This window comes from Salvia hispanica, chromosome 1, assembly GCF_029641045.1.
Source record: "Salvia hispanica isolate PSC_SH4W2 chromosome 1, Shi_PSC_v1, whole genome shotgun sequence".
NCBI lineage: Eukaryota > Viridiplantae > Streptophyta > Magnoliopsida > Lamiales > Lamiaceae > Salvia > Salvia hispanica.
The window spans coordinates 46,947,262-46,958,548 of NC_142692.1; the positions used below are offsets into that span (position 1 = coordinate 46,947,262).

The window sequence follows — 11,287 nt, forward strand, 5'->3', positions numbered from 1 at the left end:
ACCTGAATTCCACATCAATATGATATTGTCCGCTTTGGATAAAATCCTTACGATTTTGCTATAAGAAAACTTCCCAAAATACCTCTTACAAATAAAGTTGGGATATATATATCGCTTGCAACTCCACTCATTTATGCAATCCGATATGAGATGTGTTTTACACTCCCAATCAGTGGCGGAGCCACATCGGAAGGGGGTACCACTGTACCCCCAAATATTTTTTTAAGGTATTATTGTAGTAGTATTCATAAAAGTTTTTGTGGTCTGGTGGTTGAGCAGTTGGTATTCATTCCTTTTAATGCATATTACTTCTAAATGCTATGCTTTTCCTTTTACTATTAGACATATAGGGGTTCGATTATTTTATTTTATTTGTCTCAGTGATCTATTTGATTTTACTTCTATTTCTAGATAGTTTTTTTTTATATTTTTTACTTTAATTTGAAGTTTATTCTTAATGTGCTATAAAATTGAAAATTTAATTAGCCTAGAATATTTATAAATGATCTATTGCAATTTATTTTATCTCTATATAGTTTTTTATTGCATTTTTACTAAGTATAATCTGAAATATATTCTTAATATGATATAAAATTTGAAAATTCAGTTAATCTATTTTCTTTTTCAAAGATTAGGTATGTATTGCATTTTATTTTTTTATTTCAATTATAACGTTTATAGTAAGTACTACTATGAATTTGATTTCTTTCAAAGATTAGGTATATATATATATGCTTTATTTCAGTTATATTTTTAATGCTTATTTAAAGTTCAAAATTAAATAGTTTGCTATTTTTCTTATATTGTTTTGTGTTTTTTTTACAAATAAATAGTTTTGTTATGCTACTATTTTTTATATTATTTTTAATAACCCTTATATAATATAATTATTTTTCGTAGAATTCGTATCCCCAGATTAAAAGTTTTGGATCCGCCACTGCTCCAATGTGAACTTTTCCAAATATAATTCAAGTTTAAATTGATTCCAGATATAGTTCAGATTTAAATTGATTTATCCAACATAAAATAACATCGTTATGTACAGTTATACTTCATAAAAAAATTCTAAAAATTACATGCGATAGAAATTGATTCATCCGACATAAAATAACATGTTTTTACTTAATAAAAATTCTAAAAATTACATGTAAATTTTTCGGCGATAGAGTTTATCATCCAACCCATTTTGTAAGGACCTCAATAAGTTGAATATTTAATCAGTATTATCGCTAGTTGATGACAATTTTTAGAAAATAAAGTAATTCAAATTCGGAGAAGCAAATTAGCCAAAAATCAGTGGGAGGGTTACAAAAATGTCACTCTCGAAAATGTGTATCCAAACAGATGGTTCACTTTGCAAAATATCGCACACTCCACTAATCTATAGAGTATAATCTCTCTCTCTCTTCCTCTCTCTATAATTGTGTATACATTTATGACAAGGAAGAATCCCTTATCTTATTCTTCTCTCTCACACAATTTGATCCTTTTCATTTATCCAGACTTCGTGTCGGTTGTTACCTATCCATTACTCTCCACTCCCCTCTAATCTCTTCCATTATTGCTCTTCAAATCAATATGTTTCTCCAATTCTGATTCAGGATTGGGAATTTACGGGGATTCAGCACCCTATTTTCTGGGTTTCTGCTCCTAATAACTATTCCAGTTTTCTAAGAAGAATCGGTGATATTTTCAGGTGTGGTCATAGGGAATTTCGCTATTTCATCGAATAATTGATTTCCGGGTCAATAATTTTCTGATAGTGAGAGAAAGTGAGCACTAAAAAGTTACCTTATGATTGATTAACATTATGTCTTTTGACTTGATAAAACTTTCTGGGCTTAATTCGGTATTGGATGACGTTTTTTATTTAATGACAGTGAAAAAGGGAAGATTTTGCTTTTGTTGTGTGTTCTGAATTTTTGTAGTTTGTGCTGCTGATATTTTGTCTTTAGCGATTTGAGGTAAAATTGTTAAGTCATCATATATGATCCCGTAGTACTTAATTGTTGTTTTTCAGCATATCAGGCGCAAATGATTATTCTCCCTGAAATGTGCCTATTTGGGGAATTAATAAAATAATTCTAAAATGTAGTAAAAACTGTCTAGAATCAGTGGAAGTTGTTTATGGGGAGTAGTATTACATAGCTTTGAATCTCATTAGATTCACATATTGTGCTTATGTTTTAATTCAATTATTTCTTATGCTTTGTGAAGAAATTACGATGGCTTCTCTACAAGGCCCAGTTGTTAGCCCTGTAGTCCGAGCAAAGCAAACAGGACCTTCAGTGGCTGTTAATTCACCCTTACTGAAAGCTAAACTGATTAAAAGTGGATTCTTGGGGCTCAGAGGGCTTGGCTACTGCAGGGGTAATGCGGGTTACTGGAAGCATTCGAGGAAGTGCAGAACAGCACAGTGTAGTTTCAGTTCATCATCAAATGGGAATGGTAGCATGGCTGGGAATTCCAGTGAGAACGACGCTGATTATGTGAATTCAAGTGTGGTTGAAGCTGGTAAGTAGTATTGTCATGCTATGTTTTCCGATGGATGAGGCATGAATGGACTTGTTGATGATGTAGCACATGAAACTGTAAGCTAGTAGCAATGCTTTTGTTAGCATTGGTTCAACTTTTTAAATGTCAAATTTTTTAATGATGATCATTCTTATGATGTGAACTTTTGTGGGATTTCTCTCATAAGGCAGCTATAAGTTATTGTACTCATGAAAGATTGTAACTCATTGTGTATGTTGATTGTTTGATATAGTTGAGGTGCGAAGTGGCCGAGATGGTTTCATGATCAAGATGAGAGATGGTAGGCAGCTAAAATGTGTCCATAACAATCCTCTGGGAGGTCATCTGCCAGATTATGCTCCGCATCCTGCAATTGTACTGAAGATGGAAGATGGGACAGGGCTTCTTCTTCCAATAATTGTTTGTATGTGCATGATATTATCTCAATTTTCTGATAGACCTGAACTTGGTTCATCTATTATGTCCTTATTCTTGCTCTTCTGTCCTTTCCTGCAGTGGAGATGCCAAGCGTGCTTCTTATGGCAGCTGTGCGCAATGTCCAAATAGTAAGCTATTTTTGCCTATTCCAATTCATTTATTGTGTTAATGAATGTTTGTTAAAATATTTTATTCTTTCAATGTATTCAGGCTAGGCCTACAATGTACCAAGTTGTGAATGATATGATCGAGAAGATGGGCTATACAGTGAGTTTCTGATACACACTTTCTTCTATACCGACGCTTCAGTTTTTCAAATAATCTGTCTATTTATTTGTAGGTGAAACTTGTTCGTGTCACCAAAAGGGTGCATGAAGCATATTTTGCTGAGCTACACCTTGTCAAGGTATGTGCATCCTGTTTCCGTAAGACTTAAGAAAATGTATAACATGGGTGAACTCGTTGATGAAATAGAGATCATTGTTATTCATGATTGTCCTCTGACAACTTTTCTCTGTCAATTGAAGTTGGGTGGTGAAGCAGAATCTATTAGCTTTGACCTGCGGCCATCCGATGCCATTAACATCGCAGTAAGATGCAAGGTAATAATGTAGAGCCCACTGCCAAGATCAGAGCTGATGTTACAGCATATGGCCTTCTTATGATATACAGATTATACACCATTTCAAGTTTGTGACTTGTAAAAGAGCCATTATAAATTCTGCCAGTTTCACGTAAAACATGTTTAAGTTTAGAGGCAATAAATGTGAAAATTTAATTACGCTAAAAGATATGGATTATGCAATGAGTTATGCCATCAGGGTTTTGAAATTTGAAATGATGTGGTTCTCAGGTGCCAATACAAGTAAACAAGTTTCTGGCGTACAGTGATGGCATGAGGGTTGTTGAGTCTGCAAAGTTGATGGTGCAGAGTCCCTCTTCGGATGGCCCTCTGTTTACTGAACTGGACAGGTAATGGAGATATCCTATAAGATTTTTATCCTGCAAAATTTGATAAGAACTACTCCCTCCGTCCCACTCAAGATGTCCACCTTTCCCTTTTAGTTTGTCCGACTCCCACTCATGATGTCCACTTTCCATATTTGAAAATAAATCACTCTCTCCTCATTAAAATATTCAACTACCTTATTCTCTCTACTTACTCCACCTAACAACTCTTCCTAAAATCTTGTGCCACTCAAGAATGTGGACATCTTGAGTGGCACTGAGGAAGTATCAATCTAGGGACCGGCAATAACGAATTTAATTTCTTCTGAATAACTGTTGTCATTTGGAGTGTGAAATGGGTAGACATGCATATGATCTGATGTAATCATATATGAGTCATCTATGTAGAGAAAAAATGATTTTAAAGATCCGAATGTGTTATCATTGATCCAGACCTACTGGCCAACCATGCATGGAAACAAAGGAGTTCGACTTGGTAAGGAACATGCTGATTGCTGCAGTTGAGGAACGTTATAGAGATGCAGGTATTATTTTCAGTATCACAAGTGTTAAATCTGGTAAACTGTTATTATGTAGTTAGTCTTTCCCCCGAAAACTTGATGAGTGGTGACTAGAGCACACTTTTCTACATGCGCTGTTGGAACGAACATATCACTGGGTAGCATCACTGGAATGGTGTATTATAGTCGTGGGCATATTATATTACGTACTTCACATAGTACATTTTTTGTTAATGATCAATTTCTCGTCCCAACTCAGCTTTATGGAGGGACAAGCTCACACGGCTTCGTTCCAAGAGGAATTGGACATAACATCTGAGCTGTGCTGCATTGTGGTCGACTTTAGGTATGTGTTTGTGGACTGATTTAATGTTTTCTCTGCTACTGGGAAGTAAGTAATTCTTGGTTCTTCAGGTTTGAGGCGCTGCATGGAGATGGATGCCTTTGTACATAAGAATCAGTATCAGTCATTTTAGTAAATAATCTGTAAAATGGCGGCCATGCCATGTATATACATATGTGATAATGTATAGATGAACTATATGTATTTAAATGCTGAATCTTTCAACAGATCTTGTATTTGATGAATGGGGATATGACTAAGGTACGAGATTGGAATTGTATCACGACTTTTTTTAGTTGCAAATGATAGTATTGTTACCATTTTTATTCGTATCAAAACAAAAGCATCATAGGACAAAGAAAATGTGCGTATGTAAATGTGAAGCATTTTCGAGACTTGTTTTTTATTTGCTAATGACGACTACTAAATCAACGAATATAAACGTCTGCATCGTATTCTTGGAGCCATTTGGGTCGGGAGGAAGTGTATTACCAATAAATTGCGCTTCATCGGCTTCTTAAGCATTGTTGTCATGAAGCCATCCAGGCCAACGACTGGTTTCACCCTATCAGGGCTCATAACTTGTCAGCCCCGAACCAGCTTGTGCGACACTATCACACTCATTTGAATTGTAAATGAAAGCTCAAATATTGAACAGTTAAGATCAATTCCAGTGTTTATTTCCAACTATGTAACATAAGCCCCATTTAGGCCAAGGTTCTCAAACATTTTAATGTTACTTTTAGAATGCAGAGAAAGAGAGAAAAAATACTAAACTTGTTGTCATGTAACATTTCCATACGACCATTTCGTAATCAGAATACAGCAAGATGATACTACAATACAAAAAAATGGAATATCTAAAAAAATGTCGGTAGCCTCCTCTTTCCTTGGAGCCGTGGGTGTTTGTGCAGAGCTACTGTTTTAACAGCCATATTTCTCCGATAAGCAGTATCTCCATAGTCTCCCTGACCAACATCAAATAGGAAAATAGGAAGACAATGCTGGTAATGAGTAAAATAGGCATTAATATGATCTATGATTTTCCATCTCCTACTTGTGTAACTGCACCTCCAACCTCACCATTTTCAGCAATATTTTGCATTTCAAGTAGCTTCTGCTGTTCCTCATCAATCTTCTGAGCTTCTGTTGCAGGTTTAGGCTTACCACTAGTCGAGCGTTGGTACATTATGCCGCCACCCATGCAAATCAAGAGGCCGATAGTTCCCACAAGAGTTGAGTGCTTATCCCAGATGATGAGATTTATCACCACTGTCAGCAGTTTGTTGACAATGCCAAGAACAGTGAATCCTGTAGCTGAGATTGCTTTGCGGCAGGAGAAGCCAAAGAAGGAGATCGCCAAGCCAAATAGGCACGAAAGCCCTACGGGCAAGACCACCCCAAATGAATACCAATCTGACTCATCTGTGATCTCATGCTCTATCTTCTTCAGTTCTCCCATTATGAGCAGCTCCAAAGGAAACAGCATCAAAGCCTCAAGATTGTTGTACAGCACAAGCCCCCATGTGTTGAGGCCAATCGTCATAACTACATGCTTGATGTAAACAAAATCTATGGACATGCTCACCAAGTAAGCCACAGCCCAGCTATAAGCTTTGACAGAGAACTGATAATCGGTCATGACATAGAGCACACTCCCAGCAAAGATAGTGGTGAGGGAAAACCATGTCTTGAGTGCTGGCCACGGCTGGTGCAAGAAGAGGGTCTCACCAATGGCAACGAATATGGGCACAACTGAGCGGAACACAATAAAGGTATCAACATTGGCATGAAGCAGGAGCTCGCTGTTGGTAAACAAAGACAGATAGAATATAAATGCAGCAGGCAGAAACCGCCACATGGTAACAAGATCAAGCTTGTCGTGCTCCAGCAACTTAAGCTGCCCGAAGATTAAAACTCCAACAGCACTTGTCAAATACTGCAATGCAGTTAGAGCTCCCGGGTATGGGAACTTCATCACTGCCCATTTATTGATGATCGACAGTAATGAAGCAGAGAGACAGTAACCCCCTGCAATTCCATAAACCGATGCTTGCTGGAGTAAGCTGCTATACCAACCCCAACTTGATTTAGCATCAGATGAAGCATCTCCTTCTTTAGAATTTTCCATATTACCAGTCATCGCATCTCAATGTACTACTGAAAAATAAGGGGAAAAAAATAGTAATTGTAAGCCAATCTGTATCTATATGCTGTATTGAACACAGTTTGGCAGCATTTCTCATTTTTCAACTGCATTGAATTCACATGAGATAAAGCATTGGAACTTAAGATTTGGGCTCTAAATACATGTACTATAATTTACAATTTCTTATTTCTACCAGTTCACCGGTTTCTTTTATATACATGTATAGATTGATTCCCAGTCCATAACAAAGCTTCCACCTATATGCATTACTCAAAAAAATCGAACAGTTTAAAATCAGATTTCAATATCTCACGAATCTTACAATTCCAATTCTCAGATCCATAAATTCCAATTCAGGAAAAATGAGCAAGCTTGCAGATCTCACTAAAATATCCAACAACTCGTGGACTGAAATAGGAAGAATAAAATCAGCAACGGAGAAGAAGATGCAACATCGGTGAAGAAAAATTGACCTGATGAACAAATAGAATTAAGGCTTCTGGATGTTGCTGAGAAGAATACGGAGAACAATAGTCCACGGCTGAAGCGGCGGGGGAGCTGATGTGCTGGTCGGTCGGCCGAGGATATGGAAGAAGAAGGGGCTGATGCGTCGGCGGTGGTAGAGTGAAAGATGAGTGTGAGCATATGATTTACTCCATTTTTTTATTTATTTCCTTTGAGGTCTGGTGTTTTATTTATTGAATGCGTCAGATTTAGTTTAACAATAAACGCAGCCAAATTTTGTGCAGCCAAAAATTAGTTTATTTGAAAAAAAATATAATTTATTTATGTATTTAATAAAAAAGTATAGACATATATATAGTATAGAAAACGTTCATAATATTATGGTATTTGTCTATAATTTTTTTAATTTTTCTGAATCATAAAATATAATTAATGCATATTTTAATTCAAATTTAAAAAATAATAGAGAAATAATTCAGATATAAAAATAAAAATAAAAAATTGAAAATGAGGCCAAAAACTAATAGTGTGTTTTTAATTTGTTAACTAACTATATTTATTATTTTAATATTTAATTAACACATCAAAATTACTAATATAATCTTATTTTGATTGTACAAAATTTAGTTGTTTATCGTTACTCTTAGTTTAATTCAAGTGTAAAATTATGTTGAGTGAAGCCATTACGTTGCAAAATTAATTTCTTTATTCTAAGCAATTTTTATATTTTTAGGTGGAAGAGGATCAGAATCGCCAGATAAAACTATAGTAGAATGTTAATTTAGTTCGGAAATGATAATTCACACCATACTATTTTAACTAGAGTGAACTATAAAAATAATCCCTGGACTATGCATTTATCTCGTCAATGAACTCTGGACTCTAAAAATATCCCCAGACAACCCTCGACTAAGCGTTTATCTTGAAAATGGTCCTTTTTCACTGTTTCGTGACGAAAAATACCCTTTTAGAGAGTTTTGGAGGGTTTGAGCAATTTGGTCTTTTTACATTTTAAATCTGATATTATTTCAGTTATGTACTAAATCTGATATTATTTTTTCAAAATTATCATTCTTCTTCCCTTTTGTCATCCTTCGCTTTGTTTCTTTATTTCAATATTAGATTTAATTTTATAAAATTAAATTTTAAATTTTGATTTTTAAATATCAATAAATTTTTTAATTATTAAAATTACGATTAAGTAACAAATTAATAGTTTTAATCAATATTTGGTAGTGTCTGATATATAATCAATAAGTTACGACGACACCTTAGATTTAATCAATATTTAATAGTTTTAATCACAAATAGATCATATAACACGATTTATTCCAAAATAAATATGCATCTAATGTATAGGAGAATTTGACTAAAAATATTATGAAGTCGATTAAATCGTGTTATATGATCTATTTATGATTAAAACTAAGGCGTCGTCGTACCTTATTACCTTATTGATTAAATATTAGACACTATCAAATATTGACTAAAACTATTAATTTGTTGTTTAATAGTGATTTTAATAATTAGACACTATCAAATATTGATTAAATATTAGACACTATCAAATTTATTGATATTTAAAAATCAAAATTTAAAATTTAATTTTATAAAATTAAATCTAATATTGAAATAAAGAAACAAAGCGAAGGATGACAAAAGGGAAAAAGAATGATAATTTTGAAATAATATCAGATTTAGTACAAAACTGAAATAATATCAGATTTAAAATGTAAAAAGACAAAATTGCTCAAAGACATGGCCAAACCAAACCGGCCCACCGGTTAACCGCCGGTTTTGAATCGGCGGTTCGGAACCGGAACCGGAACCGGACGACGGTTCCGGTTCGAAATCCGGTTACGGTTCGACATACGGTTCGGTTACGGTTCAACAAAATTCGAAACCGTAGCCGGCGGTTAACCGCCGGTTCGGAACCACCAGTTCGCCGGTTAACCGAAAATAAATGGTCATCGCCGGTAGGTTCGTAGGGTTGTAGGGGTAGGGTCGGAAAAGGACGGTTAACCGCCGATTTTCGGTCAGAAACCGGCGGTTCGTGTCGAAAAACCGGCGGTTTCTGACACAAAACCGCCGGTTTCTGACACAAAACCGCCGATTTCCGACGGTTCGGGGGTAGGGTTGCAGGCGTAGGGTTGCAGCGTAGGCCTGAAAAGGTGTCGGAAACCGCCGGTTTTCGATCAGAAACCGGCATTTTTCTGACACGAACCGGCGGTTCCGTTAGAAAACCGCCGGTTTCTGACCAAAAACCGGCGGTTCCGACCGTTTTCAAAATTTGAATTTCAAAATTTAAATTTAAGTTGAGCTCAAGTCCTTTTCCTTTTTTTTCTTTTTTTTTTTCTAATTGTTTCAACTTTACTTTTAATATATTTTTTTTAAATTGTAATTTTGTATCTATATTTTAAATTCAAGTGTATAGTTGTATACTTGTATTGTTGTATTTTGTAACTTGTAAGTTGTAACTTGTAATTGTATTGTAGAAATTTACATTCAAAATTTCAAATCAATAAAATTGCAATTCTTTATCGTTATCAATTTCTCTTTGGATTGTACTATAGAATTTAGAAGTAATAACTATAAGATTTAAAAAAAAAAAAAAAAAAACAAACCGGAACCGAACCGGATGAACTGGAACCGGCGAAAAACCGGCCGTTATTAACCGGAACCGGAACCGCCGTGACCGCCGGTTAAACCGGAACCGGAACCGTCATAGCCGGGTCGGTTACGGTTCAAGCATGTCATGAACCGGAACCGGCGGTTTTACGAACCGTGGCCACGTCTTCAAACCCTCCAAAACCCTCTAAAAGGGTTTTTTCGTCACGAAACAGTGAAAAATGACCATTTTCGAGATAAACGCTTAGTCCAGGGTTGTCTGGGGATATTTTTAGAGTCCAGAGTTCATTGGCGAGATAAATGCATGGTCCAGGGACTATTTTTGTAGTTCACTCTTTTAACTAATGAAATTGTATGTTTTTAATTTAGAGCGAACTACAAAAATGGTCCTTGGACTATGGGTTTATCTCGTCCATAGTTCCTGGAATTTAAAAATATCGCCAAACATCTTTGGACTAAGGATTTATCTTGAAAATGGTCATTTTTCTCTATTTTCGGTCGAAAATACCCTTTTGGGGGGTTTTGGCGATTTGGTCTTTTTACACTTTTAACATTTTAAATCTGATATTATTTCAGTTATGCACTAAAAAATTTATATTTACATGTATGAATATTTTTGTTGAAATTTTCTAGTAAATTTTAGTTGTTTTCAAATTAATAAACAAAAATTATATTAATCTTACATTAGATGCATATTTATTTAATAATAAATCGTGTTATATGATCTATTTATGATAAAAGCTATTAAATATATATTGATTAAAACTAAGGCGTTGTCATACCTTATTGATTAAATATTAGACACTATCAAATATTGATTATGATTATTAATTTTTGTTATTTAATAATTTCTATATTTAAAAAAATTTATTGATATTTAAAATTTAATTTTGTAAAATTAAATCTAATATTGAAATAAAGAAATAAAGTGAAGGATGGCAAAAGGGAAGAAGAATGATAATTTTGAAATAATATCAGATTTAGTACATAACTGAAATAATATCAGATTTAAACTGTTAAAAGTGTAAAATGACCAAATTGTCCAAAACCCCCGAAAAGGGTATTTTTGACCGAAAACAGTGAAAAATGACCATTTTCGAGATAAACCCTTAGTCCAGAGATGTGTGACAATATTTTTAAAGTACAGGGACTATAGGCGAGATAAACCTATAGTCCATGAACCATTTTTATAGTTCAACTCTTTAATTTATATGGAATTATTCGTAAATAGGTTGCGATGGCGGAGAATATTGAACGCCGAGCACTTAGCAGCATATGGTA

The 11,287-nt window shown here is 34.6% G+C and overlaps 2 protein-coding genes across 3 annotated transcripts; one reads left to right on the top strand and one right to left on the bottom strand.

Annotated features, from left to right (window-relative positions):
* Positions 1 to 1,381: 1,381 nt before the first annotated feature.
* Positions 1,382 to 5,067, top strand: LOC148933974 (bifunctional nuclease 2-like). The gene is made up of 11 exons (XM_089062227.1): positions 1,382 to 1,696; positions 2,218 to 2,514; positions 2,768 to 2,938; positions 3,031 to 3,080; positions 3,163 to 3,219; positions 3,293 to 3,358; positions 3,480 to 3,554; positions 3,806 to 3,924; positions 4,354 to 4,445; positions 4,681 to 4,767; positions 4,836 to 5,067. The coding sequence occupies exons 2-10, from the start codon at positions 2,226 to 2,228 to the stop codon at positions 4,731 to 4,733; spliced, it is 972 nt and encodes a 323-aa protein (XP_088918353.1). The 5' UTR covers positions 1,382 to 1,696; positions 2,218 to 2,225; the 3' UTR covers positions 4,734 to 4,767; positions 4,836 to 5,067.
* A 355-nt stretch (positions 5,068 to 5,422) lies between these two features.
* On the bottom strand, positions 5,423 to 7,584 carry LOC148933975 (GDP-mannose transporter GONST3-like). Of its 2 annotated transcripts, XM_089062223.1 has the most exons (3): positions 7,387 to 7,584; positions 7,236 to 7,321; positions 5,423 to 6,924 (listed from the first exon to the last, which is right to left on the bottom strand). In XM_089062223.1, exon 3 carries the CDS (start codon positions 6,905 to 6,907, stop codon positions 5,801 to 5,803), a length of 1,107 nt encoding a protein of 368 aa, XP_088918349.1. In that variant the 5' UTR covers positions 6,908 to 6,924; positions 7,236 to 7,321; positions 7,387 to 7,584; the 3' UTR covers positions 5,423 to 5,800. The 2 variants fall into 2 exon arrangements, with proteins under 2 accessions (XP_088918349.1, XP_088918347.1); XM_089062221.1 differs by lacking the exon at positions 7,236 to 7,321 and having other exon boundaries at positions 7,387 to 7,583.
* Between the last annotated feature and the right edge of the window lie 3,703 nt (positions 7,585 to 11,287).